Genomic DNA, 17,503 nt, shown 5'->3' with positions numbered 1-17,503 from the left:
CACTTCCTGGGAGCCAGCCAGCCCAGATCAGGATTCTAGCTCAGCCCTATGACCTTGAACTGGCCTCTGCTCATGAACTTGAAGCAGCAATGTGTACTTGAGCAAGACCATTCGCATCCCCAGCCTCCATCCTCCCAGATGGGAAAAGCAAATCAGAGGACCCCAGGCCCTTTTGAGTACCAGACAATTTACAAATGCCGACAGCACTAGGAGACAGAAAGGAGTCTTTGCTGCCACCTTAGAAGAGTGAACAGAATGGGCAGGAAGATGAACAAGGGCAAGTTCAAGAACTAACACTTGACTCTCTGGTGCCTATCTTCATCCCCCAGAAGTGCCCCTGAGGGCCACCAATGATGGGACCCTTCTCAGCATCCTTTTTTTTTAAAAAAAGAAAATATTATTGGATAGAGACAGAGAGAAATTGAGAGAGGAGGAGGAGATAGAGAGGGAGTAAGACAGAAAGCTTTACTACCTGTGAAGCTTTCTCCTGCAGGTGGGGACCAGGACCTGGGTCCTTGCACTCTGTAATGTGAGCGCTTAACCCCACCTGCCGCCGCTCCCCCCCCTTTTCTCAGCATCCTCTAAGGTGACATGAGGCAAATCTGAAGCTGAGGGAACTAGAACCACACAGTGGCATCACCACACTGCCTGTACTCACACCCCACACTCAATAGCAGCCCCCTAGTCCCAGTCAGGGCACTCAGGACATGAGTCCACACATCTGGCTCTCAGGCACAAAGGGCCAACATGCCCGGGAAGATATGAGGTCAGCTCAGCGCACAGGCTCAATAGCTCACTCTTTCCTATCTTCACTGGGGAGCAGGGGAGCTTTCCTAAGTCATCCTTTCAGATAAATGGAGACTCAACCACCTTCTGGAACTCAACAGTATTTGCATGGCTTTCATGTAGTTTTGGCTGGATGCACTTCCAGAAGGCATTTTATCTGTCCTCTGCTCCTAGAATTTGGTCTTTAACCCAGCAGTTATAGTTCTGAGCACAAATGGTCTTGTGTGGTGCCTACCAGAGGAGTGAACATCTCAGTTTAACCCACAGACTTAGAGGACCTCTGACTGGGCTCCAAAGAGGCCTGCCTGTGACCTTGGGCAATTGATTTAAGTGCCACAGGGCTCAGTGTGTCATCTGTCTCACCTGAAATGTGGATGACGCTTTCTTTCTGGCTTGCTGCTGTGTTTTGTTTTATTTATTTATTTATTTATTTATTTATTTATTTATTTATTTTGGATAGAGAGAAATTGAGAGGGGAGGGGAAGACAGAGACACAGAAAGAGAAATACCTGCAGCACTGATTGTGAAGACTTCCCCCTGCAGGTAGGGACCAGGGCCTTGAACACAGATCTTTGTGTATGGTAATGTGTGCACTCAACCAGGTGTGCCACCACCCAGCTGTTTTGTTTTCTTTTGTTTTGAATGTGATGCTGGTGAGTGAACCCAGGGCCTCACACATATGCGACAGGACTGATTCACCAGCCTAATTTGTTCACTCTTTCTTTCTTTCTTTCTTTCTTTCTTTCTTTCTTTCTTTTCTTTCGGGACATGGTGGGGGGACACTACAGCATACTTCCACCATCCATGTGTCCCCCCCACACCCCCAATACGTACTGTCTATGGTGTCCCCATGTGATGCTGAAGCTTGAACCCAAGCCCTCACATATGGAAAGCGAACACCATACCAGGTGAGCTATCCCCCTGTCCCTGGGCTGTGCTTTTTTCCTTCTCATCACCTCCACACCATCTTTATCCTTTATCTCTCTCTCTCTCTGCTTCCTTCCCTACAGCTATTCTAAAGATCTTCTTCATAAAAGCCTTTCAAGTCAGTCCAGAAATAGAGCAAGTCAGGCGGCCAACTTCCTCTTTTCCTTCAAGCACATTAGAAGGCCAGGCTATCAGAAGAAAGGAAAAGAAAAACAATGTTTGGAACTGGGAAGTGGCGCATCTGGTTAAGTGCACAAGTTACCATGCTCAAGGACTCAGGTTCAAGTCCCTGGTCCCCATCTCCGGTGGGGGGGGGGGCGCTTCATAAGCAGTGAAACAAGTACTGGAAGTATCTCTCTGTCTCCTTCTCTATGCCCCTTCCCTCTCAATCCCTCTGTCCTATCAAATAAAGCAAATAAAAATTTTAAATGAATTTGGGCTGACAGGAAAGTTCACCTGGGACGGTAACTGATTTGCCACATGAGAGACCTGGGTTCAAGTCTAGCCCCCAGCATGCTGGGGCAACTTTTCAGGGCTGTGGTGTCATTTTCCTTCTCTCCCTCTAGCTTTGTCCGGAAAAGTTGACTGTGACAACAAAAATGACAATCAGAGAATATATGACTGACTTTCAGTGGGTTCCTGGAAGTCCCAGAGCATTAAAGATGGGCACAAGGAAGGACAGCAGGGAGGGGTTGGGGGTGGGGAAGCCAGTGTTGCTATTTGTGCAAGAGTTTTAAAGGCAAATCACATTGCAGAGGAAGAGACAGAGCAGGCAGCAAAGACATCTACTCCTGGTCTGGGCAGGTGAGAGGACACTGCTTCCACCTGTATCTAAAGAAGAAATGTGTAGAGGAGAGAACAGGAGAAAGTCCTGAGGAAGACACAAAGTACTCAAGAAGACGGACAGCAAAAGACAAAGCTACATGGCCATCAGACCAGGGGTTGCAGAGAGGACAGAAGGCCAGGTATTCCTTCTAGGGATGTTCTCCTGCCCCAGCTGGGGACCAGTGCTAGCTCTGCCCGGTACGACCCATACCCACCAAGTACCACTGAGTGGCACTGGACTCCTGATTGTTTTCACATTTGTAAAACACGGTGCAAAAGCTGCACAGAGACACCAAGGAAGAAGCACTCGGAACAAGGACCAGCTTGGGTCACCATCCCAAAAATGAGGGAAGTGATGAGAAGGAGGAGGAAGAGGAGGGGGGATGAAATGTGGGCTCAGGGGTCACAGCTAAGCACCTGTACTCATACATCATTTCCAAAGCTCCAGAGATACAAGGGTTCCAGACTTTTCCTCAAACAAAATTTGTAGGGCTGGGGTGGGAGGTTATCAGGGGGCCCACACTCAACACAGCCTAGTTACTCACTGCCTTCCTCAATCAGCCACCAAACCCACACACAGAATGTTCCAGATCATTTGGCATAAGACAGTCAACAGCTAAGAAGAGTTACCAAGTAAGCTCAGGGGACAAAAGAAGAAGCACCAGTGGCAATATTTCCATGCTGAGAGCTCCAAGGACATTCCAAACCCACAGATGATGGGAAGCAGGTCATTCTGCCCCTTCATGGAGGCTGGGACTGAGAGGTCCCAGGAAGCAACGCTTTCTCAGTCTGTTTCGGAGTCTTCAGAAATCAATTTTTTTTTTCCTCCAGGGTTATTGCTGGGCTTGGTGCCTGCACCATGAATCCACCGCTCCTGGAGGCCATTTTTCCCCCTTTTGTTGCCCTTGTTGTTGTAGCCTCCTTGTGGTTATTATTATTGCCATTGTTGATGTTGTTCATTGTTGGATAGGGCAGAGAGAAATGGAGAGAGGAGGGAAAGACAGAGAGGGGCAGAGAAAGACACCTGCAGACCTGTTTCACCGCCTGTGAAGCGACTCCCCTGCAGGTGGGGAGCCGGGGGCTCGAACCGGGATCCTTACGCCGGTCCCTGCGCTTTGCGCCACATGCGCTTAACCCACTGCACCACCGCCCGAACCCCAGAAATCAATTTTTAAAAGGGGGGTGGGGTGGGTTTTTAACAGACTCTCACTAACTATGGCTCATGTGTGTGTCTCACTCACTACCCCGGCATCGGGTCTGGCAGTGAACAGTATGGAAGTGGGCCCATCTCTTGGTGTGGGAACTCTGGATTTGCAAACACACATTCATTCTATTCAAGGGATCCACACAGAGACGGGTTTCCCCTGATACCTGCAGCTTTCCCTAAAGCTGCATTCACAAACGAAAAAGAGGTGTTGGGGGAGCCATGGTTCGAGCCATGGTTCAGCCCTTTTGAAAGAGCAATTCTTATTGGTGACAGGACTGGACTTGCATCCTTGAGGCTCCAGAAGTCTCTGGTTTAATCCCTGGCACCCCCATCTGTCAGAGCTGAGTGATGCTTTGATGTCTCTAGCTCTCCTAAAAGTATAAAAAGGGTCCAGGCAGTGGCACACATTTTATCATCCTGGAAAGCCCAGGTTCAAGGCCCCAGTCCCCACCTGTAGGAGGGAAGCTTTAGGAGCAGTGGAGCAGTGCTACAGGTGTCTCATTTTTTCTCTCCCCCGTCTCTGTCCTGTCAAATAAAGGGGGGAGGGATGAAAAAAATGGTCACCAGGAGCAGTAAAGTCATCATGTAGGCACTAAGCCCCAGTGATAACCCTGGTGGCTAACAGTAACAATAATAGTAGTAATAAAGCTTAAAACAAATTCAGGGGACTGGGCAGTGGCACACCTGGTTAAGTGCACAAATTACCATGCACAAGGACTCAAGTTCAAGTCCCTTGTCTCCACCTGCAGGGGGGAAATCTCATAAGCAGTGAAAAAGTACTCTCTCTCTCTCTCTCTGTTTCTATCTTGCCCTCCCCTTTCTTTCTGTCCTATCAAATGAAAGAGGAGAAAAAGAAAAACAATGGCCAGCAGGAAAGTGAATTCATTGTACAGGCACTGAGCTCTAGCAAAAGCCCTGGTGGTGATAGTTAAAAGTTTTGTTTTTTTTTTTAAATAATGTAGGGAGTTGGGCGGTAGTGCAGTGGTTTAAGCACACGTGGCGCAAAGCACAAGGACTGGAGTAAGAATCCCGGTTTGAGCCCCTGGCTCCCCACCTGTAGGGGAGTAGTTTCACAAGTGGTAAAGCAGGTCTACAGGTGTCTGTCTTTCTCTCCTCCTCTCTGTCTCCCCCTCCTCTCTACATTTCTCTCTGTCCTATCCAACAACGACATCAACAACAATAATAACAACAACAATAAAACAAGGGCAACAAGAGGGAATAAATAAATATTTAAAAAATTAAATAAATAATAATGTGTAACAAAGAATGCCAAAACATAGTTAGCAGTGAATATGCACCTTACCCAACGTAAGGCCCTGGGTTTGAGTCCTAGTACTACACAAGAGCATCATGGTGGTGGAGTTGTGCCATTGTCTCTCTCCCGCCCCCCACCTCTATTTCAAATAAAAGATAAGAAGGTGGGCCAAAGAGGTTGTTCCGTGGTTATGTCAACAGGCACAAGGTCCTGGGTTCATTCTTCAGCAACATGAAAGAAAAATGAAGCCGAACTGCTCCTTGAATTACTCCCCACAACCCATGTCACCTGAGCGTCCTAAGTGAGTCACAGCAGCTTAACTCCGATTTCCAGAATCCCTTTTGGTTCTCCCGCCCACATTCAGGGTCCTTTTCCTCTTGCGTCACCTGTGCTAAAGAGGTGAGTTACTGGGGGGCCAGGCAGTGATACCCTTGGTTAAGCGAACACATTATAGTGCACAAGGATGCAGGTTCAAGTCCCTGGTCTGCAGCTGCAGGGGGGAAAACTTCCTGAGTGGTGAAGCAGGGCTGCAGATGTCTCTCTGTCTCTTCCACTATCTCCCCCTCCTCTCTCAATTTCTCTGTTTCTATCTAATAATAAATATTAAAAAAAAAAAAAAGAGGTGCACTACTGTTCAGGCCCAACTGCCATGCTATCAGCAGATGCTATTCGATTTTTTTTTTTCTGACTGAGACAGAGAAGGCAGAAAGAGAGAACAAGAGAGACCATTGCCAAAGCTTCCTGGAAGCTAGGCTCAAACCTGGGTCATGCATACATGGCAAAGCAGCACACTATCCAAGTGAGCTATTTTGCCAGTCCAATGGACACTATTTGAAGGAAGCATTCACTGCACATAAATTCCTAGCACTGCTAGGAATTCCGACTAATTCCTAGCACTGCTAAAACGGTATCATCTGTTTTCCATCTACACCATGCCTCGGCCTCACGTGAGCTTAATGTGCAGCTTGGCGATACGAGAATCCGGCATGAAGCCCAGCCAGTCTATCTTGGCGTTACTCTCGATCGCACTCTGTCATTTCACGAACATCTCATAAAAACTGCAGCAAAGGTGGGCGCGAGGAATAACATCATTGCAAGACTGGCCAGCTCCTCATGGGGCGCGAGCGCTTCCACACCACGATCATCATCTCTGGCATTATGCTATTCCTCTGCAGAATACTGTGCCCCAGTATGGTTCCGTAGCCCCCATGTCCACTTGGTCGATTCCAAATTATATTCCTCCATGAGGATAATTTCTGGAACCATCCGTTCCACCCCGGTTCCATGGCTGCCAGTTCTTAGCAACATCGCCCCGCCAGATATTCGTCGGGATGCGGCATCATCTAAGTTCATTTCCCACGTCTACGCTCGACCGGACCTGCCAATATACCCGGATATCTTTGCCCACCCTGTCCAACGCTTGACATCTCGTCACCCAATCTGGTCCGCTACACCTACACTGAACTTCTCTGTTCCAGACTCTTGGAAACAGAGTTGGCAGTCAGCTGAGGTAAAGAACAAACACCTCCTCACAGACCCCTGCAAGCGTCAACCCGGCTTTGACCTAGCACGTTATGATTGGGCCCTCCTCAATCGCTATCGAACAGGCCATGGCCGGTGCGCCGCTATGTACCATCGCTGGGGAGCCAGAGACGACCCAAACTGCCCCTGCGGCTACAGACAGACTATGACCCACATAGTCAAAGACTGCCACCTCTCCAGATTCAAAGGAGGTCTCGAAACTTTACATCAGGCTCAACCTGATGCTGTTGACTGGCTACGGAAGAAGGGCAAACGCTAGAAGAAGAAGAACTGCACATAAATAAGGCTGTAAGTCTGTCTGGTCCTGGATCAAAGGGCCTCTGGCCCACTCAAGGATTCCTCAGTGTATCCTACCCCATCCCCCAGACACTATAAAAAGAGACTGCTGCATCCCACTCCGGGTGTCTGGCCAAAGGACTCCCCACAGCATCTCAAAAAGATATCTGTACATTGTGTTCCCCAGAGAGAATTCTTCACAACATAAGAGAGGCAGATGATTCAACTGCCCATCAGCCAACACTGGAAAAAAAAATCAAAAATTAAAAAAACAAGGGGCATGGACACCAAAAATGAAAGAGTCTGCAACCTTTACAAGAAGGGAATCCTGTCACATGCTATAATAAAATGACTCTCAAGGACATTATGCAAAATAAAATACAATCAGGGTTGGGAGGTGGCCCAGAGGTCAAGTACTTGCCTTGTGTGTCTGAGGCCCTGGGTTCGATCCCTGGCATCACAGCAAGACAAAGTAGAGATCCATGGCTGGGGAAGCAGTGCTCTGCTCACTAGCTCTCTCTTTATCTCACCCTCTTGTAAGGAAATAAAAAACACAGAATTAGGCCAAGGAAGTGGCTCAGCTATGTAGCATGCGTGAGAGATCTTTACTCTGATCTCCTGGGCTACAGGAAGCCAGGCCAGCGTTGCCAATGGTGTGCAAGCATGAAACTTAGGTCCTGTTCTAAGGCAATGTCAAACCAACTTTTGAAAAGAGAACATGTGCAATCTTATTCACATGAAGACTCCAAAGCAGTCAAAATGGGGCCCCGTGGGGGGGGGGGTAGCTCTGTAGCAGAACACAGGACTTGTATGTAACAGGGACTTGCTGCCAAGGGAAGGCCAGTGAACTCTGCTGCCTTCAAACCCCATTCCTACTCTTTCCTCCTTAAACCAAACAATTTCCCTGGGGCTTGGGGTGCCCCCCACCCCCAGCCTCCTGGGTACCTACCTCCCTCCAGGCCCTCAGAGCAGCTGGCAGGGGGAAAATGGACTGAGGTGGAAAAGAACTAAAGAGGGCAGCCCAAGTGTAGAACTGCCTTAGCTTTTGGTGGGAATGCACAAGGGACAAAGTGGGTGCACAGTGGAGACCTTCACCCCCAAAAGTTGGGAAACTGGGTTATTCATCACCTAGAGCAAAGCACTTAGCTCTCTGAACTGGCCTGCATGCACACAGTCCTAAAGCCCCCGGGGGGCCTGCCGACACAGTAAGGAGGCTGAAAAGCTGTGGATCCCTGCCTTCCATGCCCTTCCCACATGCTTCTAGCCTCCGGGACCCCTTTCACTCCATCCCATGGGTTTAATTGACTGAACACACGAAAAGAAGTTACTAGAAATATAAGAAAGACTATAAAATGCCTCAATGAGACCAAACCGCATGGCCATCATTTGTAAACAGACAGATACACCACCTCTGCTCCCCTCCGCCCCCCCCCCCCCCACACACACACCCCTCAGGGCACAGGCTGGGCTCAGCTTCCTGAGCTAGATGGGGAGACAAGAAAGGCCACTGACTTCCTTCCACACCTTGCTTACCGGAAAACAGGACTAAGGGAGGTGCCAAATGCCAAGAGGGTTCCAGAACAGACAGAGTTGTCAGGAAGCCCAAGGAGCTCAGAGTCGGGGGAGGGGGGGTGGGGGGGGAGTGGGGGGGGCCTGGGCAAAATGTCCCAGGGAGCAGCAGAAGAAAAGGGGGGCAATTTTGCCAGGAGAATATACCCTTAGGATGAGCAAGGAGAGTGGGCCCAGGAGGTCAGCCTCTAGGTCTTGCATGCTTAGTCTCCTCCCACTCAATGGGGTGCAGTGGCAACCCCCCAGGACAATGGATAAGAGGGGTGCCCTAGGGCAGTAGCTAAGCAGGGTACACTGCCAAGTCTCCTTAGGACAGTGGCTAAGCAGGGTGCAGTGCCAAGTCCCCCTAGAATAGCAGCCAAATGGGGGTACAGTGCCAAATCCCAAGGACAGTGGTTAGTGGGGTACAGTGTCAAGTCCCCCCAGGACAGTGGCTATTGGGTTGTCACCATTCTCCTCTGTGACTTGGCTGCGCTGAAACCTGAACAGGTGACAGGGAGGTGAAGGCTGATGATGAAAGACGCGACCTCCTCCTCCTTCCTTCCTCCCTGACTGCCCGGTCAGTAGTGCCACCCTGGGAACAGAAGCCACTGATTTTCAGACAGAGTCAACTCCCAGGCAGTCGCCAATGGAAGCACAGAAACTCAGGGCCTGGGTGCCCAGTGCCCAGCAATGGCAGGACTTAGAGGCAACCTGGATGGCCTGGATGGATAGGCCTAGTCAGCCTATCTTCTTTTTCATTGGCTTAATGATTTTTTTTTTTAAAGATAAAGACTGAGAAGCAGAGAGAGGGAGTCAGAGAGACCACAGCACCTAAGTTTTCTTCATTGTGGTGGGGGCCGGTCTCGAATCCAGCTCAAGCACATGAGGAAGCAGCACACTATCCAAGTGAGCAATTTCATAGGCCTGGTTGACCTGTCTGCTACCAGGAAGAGTGTGTCTGCTCCAAATGCCCATGGGTACTGGAAAGAACATTGGACAGAATGCAGAAAGAGAAATTCCACCCTTCTCAGGCCTCCACCACATTAAGAAATCATGCAAAGGTGTCACTGATGGATTCAGAAACTTTGACCTTGAAGGCACCACCTCAATCTTCCACTGCTCTTTTCAGCAGAGAACAGACCCAGCCAGCACTGACCCAAGCAAAGCATTTCCTTAGGGACTGGTGGCTAGTGGTTGTCCAGCCAACCTCGTCGGGCCTCCAGCATACTGGCTGCAGACAACTGTGCTGCCCGATGGCCAGCTGCTTGCAAGGGATGGAGGACAGCGAGGGGACAGTCTCAGGTGTGGAGAAGCATGACACAAAGTCCCCCAGGACATGTGCCACCAGTCACCTGCCTCATCAACCTTGAAAGTGGCAGGCATTCACTCTCAGGCACACAGAGAAGTTTCACTGTTTACTAGACTCTCCACATAAACACCATCCTCGCTGTGGGCTCCCAGCAAACATTTCAGTCCCTGCAGTCACCCGACCACATCCCCAGGGCCGCATGAAGCCCTGCATACAGTGCGCTGGGACATTTGCAGATGATCTGGAGTAAGCCCAATCCTTGAAGGCCAGAGCTTAGTGCAGAGACATGGAGAATCAAACAAACTCCATGGGAAAATATGCTGGCAGAGATGTGCCCGTTGCCAAAACTTCAAAACTTACACACATAGATACACACACAGGGACCCAGCAAACATCTTCAGAATGGCTCCATCAAGGGTCACTTCTGTAGTGAAGACTAAATCAACTGTAATTACAGAGAGATGAAGTCACAGAAAAGGCCCCTACTCTCTTTCCCACTCACTCTCCCTTTTTCTGTCTGAAGTAAAAAGGAGGGAAACAAGTCAAGCTCAAGCTCAGCAGTGATGGAATGGCACATATACATGGCTCTAGTATTACAAAAAAAAAAAAAAAAAAAAGCACTGGATGCAATGTTTATGTCACTTTTAAGAGAGAGTTTGGCCCTTTGAGTGTGCTAGGGAGGGGTCTCCCAACCACAAAGAAGGCAATGACAGAAGCCACATGCAGACATGGGCTTGAGGACTTATCCAATCTGCTGCTACCCAGCAGAATTAAAACTTCCTGGCTTCATACTCTACTATTTAATGACCGCTGTTTGCGTTATGAAGTGTCAGATGAATCAGATTATCTATACCTTGGGTTTTTTTCCTGAACACCTAGAATCTAATTTAGACAGCAAAGGAAACTCACTTTAAAGTCTCAAAGGGCCTCAGTTCTTTAAAGTGACACTCCTCCTTCATAAACCTGCTGCCCAGGGATGTACAAACACACAAGAGACCCAAAAGTTTCACCAGGCATTTTTTTTTTTCTGGTTTTATGTTTGTTTGTTATTTTGGCAAAACCCAAAGACACTCAACTCACCTTTTTCAGTTCAGATCCGCCTGACCTCAAACCCACAAGGACCTCTCCTGGTCAGAAACATTAAAAATCTGAGTACTATTATGAAAATCTCCTAGGCAAATATAATGAAATACTGTTTCCTCTCAACAGATCCTAATGGAAAAGCCCTGTTCAACCAGGAAAAGAGGTCTCTCTAGTTCCCTGCTGACGAAGAAAACAGGTTGGCTATTTGTTCATTGTTCCTGCAGTGTCCACTCAGTGAAAAAAACACACTAAATGGGCCAAGCTGAAAACAAACAAAACTTCAGCAGTATCAGCCTCTCACAGGCACAGAAGACTTCTCCACCTGGGTATGGATCACACACTGAAGTGATTAGTGCACAGTAAATGAGGTGATAGGGGAAAGAAAAAGAAAGAAAGAAAGAAAGAAAGAAAGAAAGAAAGAAAGAAAGAAAGGGAAAGGAAGAAAGAGAAAGAAAGAAAGGAAAGAGAAAAGAAGAAAGAAAGTAAGTAACAATTGGGGAGCTGGACACAAGAGCCTGCCTCCTCACGTGGTAAACTTAAACTTTATCAACTTTTTAGATGCAACAAACCAAGGGCCTCATCAGACCTGTGTCCTGATACACACCCACAAAAACACAGACAAGCGCTCAGAAACCCAGGAAACACACAGCAGCCCTGCATTTACAAACCTGCACACCCTTCACACTGTCAAACAGGGAAGGTCATTGTGCCTAGTCACTAAGCTCTCTCTCTCTCTCTCTCTCTCTCTCTCTCTCTCTCTGCCTCCCCTCCACACACCAGAGTTTTTCTACTTGGGGAGCGCTCCACTTGCCCCTACACTGGGAGTAAAATAACCATTCAGCAACTTTATTCACCTTGGCTGGAGAGGAAAGAAAGCCATCCATTGTGCAATTCCCAGGCAGAGGTGACACCCCAATGTCTTCTCCCCTCTGACTGCGCTTACAATTACAATCAGAGGAGGGAAATTAATTTTTTTTCTTTAAATAAAGGAGAAAAAGAAAGAAAAAAAAGCCTGTAGATCCAATCAGGGAGTCCTTTAAATAAAGAAACCATTTCATCTCCAATGCATAACTTTTTCTTTTGGATACCCCGCAGCACCCCCCTAACCCCACCACCAGCCCCCAAACAAAGTTAAGCTTCAGTAAGATGTTTGGAGTCGAGAGGGCAGGGTTGTTTTTTTATTATTATTATTAACCTTTCTTTCTTCCTTTCTTTCCTTTTTTTTTTTAAGTACACTAATTAAGGGGGTGTTTTTGCTGTTCCAGAGATAACTTGGGTTCCTTCTGACCAACTGCGACGGGCATTTCATTGTCAAAATGCAAGGGGTTGGAGTGCGCCCCAGGAGCCCTCACTGGGGGCTCGGCGTCTGCAAGGAGCTGGGGGGGGGGTGCAAGCAGCAAGGTTACCCCAAAGGGTACAGCCGTCGCCGCGGGCTACTTGTCCTCCCCGGATGCCTCCAAACACCCCCCTGCAACCTGAGCCACAGCCACAGCCCCCCACCTCGTTCCACCCGCCACCCCGGGGGGGAGGACACCGGCGCAACCGCCCCGGCCCAGAGACTGGGAGGGAAGCCGAGAGGCGAGCTTTACCTTAATGCTACACTGAGCAGGAGTCTCAGACATGTCTCACAGCGAGCGAGATCAGGAAGTTCTCAGTTTTTTAGGTTTTGGGGGGTTTGTTGTTGTTGTTTCTTTTTTTTTTTTTCCACTTTCCTTTCCTCTCCCCAAACCCCGAGACGCTCCACGGCCGGGCCGGACGCAGTCATTTAAGAAGTTTCTTCCAGCATCGCGGGCGGCGGCCCCCGGGAGGCAGCGCGGAGCGGGGAGCGCGGGGCGCGGGGCGCGGGGCGCCGGGCCGGGGGCGTGGGAGCCGGGCTCAGCGCGGCTGCGGCGGCGGGGTCTGCAGGTCGCGGCGCGCGGCCCGGGGCGCAGCCCGGCCGGCCTCCCGCTCTCTCCTCCCACCCGGCCGGCGCGCCCGCCCCCCGCCTCCCGCCGCTTGCTCTCGCTCGAATGTTTTCCTTCCTGGAAGAGAGAAACTGAAAGGCGGCGCGGAGCAGCCTCCCGGCTCATTGATCTGGAGAGTTTCAGGGCAGAAACTGACGTGAATTCCCAGCACTGAGCTCTGCCTCTTAAAGGAGCCACCAGGAAATCAGAGCTCGAGTTACAGCCCGGCCGCCGGGACATACCAGCCGGCCGGGCCGGGGGAGGGGCGCGGGCGCAGGAAGCGGGGGACAGGGGCTGGAGGACGGGGTGCAATCCGGAGAGCTCCCCCCCACTCCCCAGCACCCTCCACCCCGGGTTGCGAGGCGGCCTCTCTCCTATCCACCCACAACCCTGCTCCTGCCTCTGGGAACATACGTGCAAAGCCTTATAGGAAGACACACACCCCCCCCCCCTCGAAATCACCAAACAGGTTTGATCGCACGCCTCCCTAGCTCAGTTTCTGGACGGTATTGACGTGCACAGAGGTGCTTTTTTTTTTTTTTTTTGGAGGGGAGGGAAGTTACCCCTCCCACCTCCGAGGCGCAGAAGCACCGAAAAAGCGTGCCCGGCCCAGGGACATTCCGGGCAGCACGCGCGGCCCCGAAGAGGAGGAGGAGGAAATAGCACAATAGCCTTTGTTCTGCTCGGCGACCGCGGCCACTTTAAGAGAATCCACCAGGAAATGGGGGATCAGGTTACCGCCTGCGCACCGGGAAATGTGGGGAGCGAGTCATTGGAGACAAAGCCCCGCCGCCGGGCCGCAAGTTGCGGAGGGCTGGGGGGGGGGGGGTGGCGGTGGCTCCCGGGAAGGTGGGCTTTTCCCCACCAACAGAAAAGAGAAGGAGGGGGCCCGGCTGGAGGTACTACCCCCACCCCCTACCTCCCTGAGCACTCATTGGGGGGCCGGGAAGGTGCCTGGCAGCTCTCAAAGACCGTTGGGTTCCTTTTTCTCCGCCTTTCGAAATTCCCTGCCTATTTAAAGCAATCGCGGCAGCCATCAACCGACGCGGGTGACTCGGCTGCAAAGTTGACAGGACGCATTCCTAGAGATCAATCACCCCCCCACACACACACCCCACCCCCGACAAAACAGAACCGTAGCTCTGGAACCCTCCTCATTGACGGCTGCCTGGAACCCAGGAATGGGGGCGGGGGAGGGGTGATGTGCTTGGTAGGAAATGCAATGGAGAGCGGAAGTTAAAGGGGGCTCTGATCACTTCGTCATTTTATTGCTTTTCATGGTCTTATTCAACGCGCCCCTGCAGAAGACGAGCAACTTCACATTTCCAGTTCTAAAGCCTGCTGACAACATGCAGACAGGCATGGGAGTTGAGCGCCTGGGCTTGCATGCTCTTACACATATGCAACTACACATGCTTAAATAAGCACAGAATGTCTGCATATGCATGAACGGCCGGGGACAGAGTTCCCAGGTCCTCGTCCCACTCGCCTCCAACACCTCGGATTTTGCCCACCCACTTTCCTTCCCCAAGCTACAGGATACAATGTATGCAGACTTTCTCACACGCTCCTGGGAAGAACGCTCTAGGTCAGAATGTGCTAAAGAGCTTGGATAGCTGCGAAGGTGGGAATGAAGGGGATTTCCCGAACCTCCTCCTGGGACCTCTGTCTTTGGAAGGATATAGTTTATGCATGCTTCCTAGATCTGTCCACACCACTCCTCTCTCCCCCATCTCTCTCTCTCTATGTGTGTGTGTGTGTGTGTGTGTGTGTGTGTGTGTGTGTGTCGCCTCTTCGCCTTTCATTCCTCCAAAATTTCTGCAAACACTGATTCTGATGCCCCACTGCTGGGTGAGATCCTATTAACCCTACATCCCTTAACAATATGATGACTGGCAGCTCACTCCCCTCCACTTCTATAAAATGGGGTCCTGGGTGTTAGTGTACTGAACCATAGATTGGGGGGGGGGGGGCTTAAATGGGCAGGTGTAAACAAAGTGCTTCATTACCTGTGCACTTGCTGCATATCCTGTCCGCTCATATGTGCCCACAATGAGCAACAATGATTGAACCTCTGGACTGAATTCATCCTTGACTTCCCTTCCTCTCTCCTCCTCGCCTTTTCCAAGTGACTCATGGAATTGGTGGCTGGAATTAGAAGGCCTGTGGTTCCAAAGCAGAAAGCAGCAGCAGCTGTGACAAAGTTACATTTAGCAGGGGTTGGCAGGCTCCCCCTGAGACAGGCCCTGGCTACATAGTGGAGGCTTTGTACACAGAAAGAAAAAACTGAGGATGTTATTATATAGACACTCCTTATGTAGACAGCTCCATTACAAAAGAGAAAACACATATTCAAGGTATTTTGTTGACAGAATATAGAAGAGATACAGGGGGTCGGGTAGTAGCACACTTGGCTGAGGGGACATGTTGCAATGGGCAAGGACCTAGGATCAATCCCCCATTCCCACCTGCAGGGGGAAAGCATCATAAGCTGTGAAGCAATGATGCAGGCCCACCCCCTCTCTCTCTCCTTCTCTGCCTTTACTTTCCCTCCCAATTTATGTCTATCCCGCAAATAATAAATAAATTTTTTTAAAGAATAATGCAGATCAAGCTGTAGCAGGAATAGAATTCTGTGCATGACATAACCATTCACTTAGTTGAATCCCAGTTCCAGCAGGCATTTTCTATGGAAATTGAGAGCTGGAAGATAACTCATCCTGTAGAGCACCACAGCACAGATGGAAGGAAGTTCCCTGCCTGGTAGGTTGGTGCTGTGATATCCTTCTCTGTTTCTAAGTACAAATCTGGGAGGAAATAATGAAAATTGGTTAGAGTGGTGTGTCTGCACATGCCTAAATCCTGGGTGCCACATAAAATAATAAACAAACAAACTTAACAATGTATAGCCAAGAGGGCAGGGTGGTGGGATACCCAGCAGAGTGTACATGTTACAATGTGCAAAGAACTGGGTTCAAGGCCCCAGTCACCACCTGTAGGTTTTTAAGCAATTAGAAGGTCAAATGTGTTAGTTTGGGAACTCAGGATTTTACTAGAATATATTCTTTGCATACAAGGCATTTATACAATTCTGCTAGAATTCTAGAAGTCCTCAGTCTTTTCCCTTAGTATGCCACTGTCATTGCATCTTTATCACCTCCAGTTGAAAGATGGTTGGAAGCCCTCTGATACACAGTTGTGTGGATTTTAAAACTGGAAATTTCCAATCATTGGGCAGTAGCACAGTGGGTTAAGCGCAGGTGGCGCAAAGTGCAAGGACCGGTAGAAGGATCCCGGTTCAAGCCCTGGGCTCCCCACCTGGAGGGGAGTTGCTTCACAAGTGGTGAAGCAGGTCTGCAGGTGTCTAATTTTCTCTCCCCCTCTCTGTCTTCCCCTCCTCTCTCCATTTCTCTCTGTCCTATCCAACAACAACGTCATCAGTAGCAAGAACAGTAATAACTACAACAACAATAAAACAAGGACAACAAAAGGGAATAAATAAATAAATATGTTTTAAAAACTGGAAATTTCCATTTCACTTGCATCAAAATCCAAAAACCACTGAGTTCAGAAAAAAATATAACTGCTGAGAATTTGTGCTGGAATGGAGATCATGCTTCTTGTTTTAACTTTTAACAGCATGAGTAGTGTATAAAACAGCTTGATATTATTTGTGACTCAAATAATGTTAGTCATGTCAAAGTGATTTAACTGTAGTTTAAGCTTTTTATATAGCTCTAGTTACCATAGTAGTTTAAGGTTAAATTCATGAAAAACAACAAGTCCATGACAAAAACCAATCTCCAAAGGTATTCACTGTTCAATAATATTATTTGAAGCAAATTCTTTTCATTTATTTATTTTCCCTTTTGTTGACCTTGTTATTTTTATTGTTGTTGATATTGATGTGGTCATTGTTGTTGGATAGGACAGATAGAAACGGAGAGAGGAGGGGAAGACAGAGAGGGAGAGAAAGATAGACACCTACAGACCTGCTTCATTGCTTGTGGAGCGACTGCCCTGCAGGTGGGGAGCCGGGGGGCTCCAACTGGGATCCTTACACAGGTCCTTGAGCTTCCCGCCACATGCGCTTAACCCTCTGTGCTACTGCCAGACTCCCGAGGCAAATTCTTTTCATTCATTCATTCATTCATTAACTCATGCATTCCCATTTGTCCTTGTTTCTCAATGCCTTATTTGCTAAACCTTGGGGGTTGGATATTATTTTCTTATTCCACTTGAATTCCTAAATTGTCTTTCTAGCTTTTCTTTGTTAGGTTACATACAGAGGATTCTTTAGAAATTATAATTTACATCTTTAATAGTGACAATTTATCTTCAAGTATTATTCTATTTTTATACCAAAGACAAAAGCATAACCTCCTTTGTTCCTCTTCCATCCTTTATGATACTGTCTATACTGACTTCTACAGGCACTATAAAACCGATCATGCATTGTGAATAGTTTTAGTATTTTAAAAAATTAAATATACAAATATAATGAATGTACTGAAATATATGTTGCCTTATAATTTGCCCAGATAATTTTCCTTTATGGTAGTCTTTTATTTCTTTGTAAAGATCTGGTATCAAGAACATCTTCTGGCATTTCTGTACAAGTTGTTGGAGAGGGATTATCTCTGCTTTTGTCTATGTGAGGGTGTCCTTATTTTACATTTCGGTTTTGAAGTGTGATTTTCACTGAATAACAGTTTTGATTTGGGGGGATATACAGGCAGTGGCCCGCCTGGTTAAGTGCACACATTACAGTGAGCAAGGAGTCAGATTGAAGCTCTTGC

The 17,503-nt window shown here is 48.7% G+C and overlaps 1 protein-coding gene across 1 annotated transcript in view; it reads right to left on the bottom strand.

Moving 5' to 3' along the window:
• Window positions 1-13,231, bottom strand: part of ETV6 (ETS variant transcription factor 6) — a 225,564-nt gene extending 212,333 nt beyond the window's left edge. The window contains exon 1 of the mRNA XM_016185054.2: window positions 12,351-13,231. Coding sequence (XP_016040540.1) covers window positions 12,351-12,383 — 33 coding nt within the window. The 5' untranslated portion in view covers window positions 12,384-13,231. The remainder of the gene's footprint in view (window positions 1-12,350) is intronic.
• Window positions 13,232-17,503: the final 4,272 nt, after the last annotated feature.

This window comes from Erinaceus europaeus, chromosome 7 (genome assembly GCF_950295315.1).
Source record: "Erinaceus europaeus chromosome 7, mEriEur2.1, whole genome shotgun sequence".
Taxonomy (NCBI): Eukaryota; Metazoa; Chordata; class Mammalia; order Eulipotyphla; family Erinaceidae; genus Erinaceus; species Erinaceus europaeus.
Note: the sequence above shows the minus strand (reverse complement) of the source record. Positions and strands in the feature narration are given on the sequence as shown.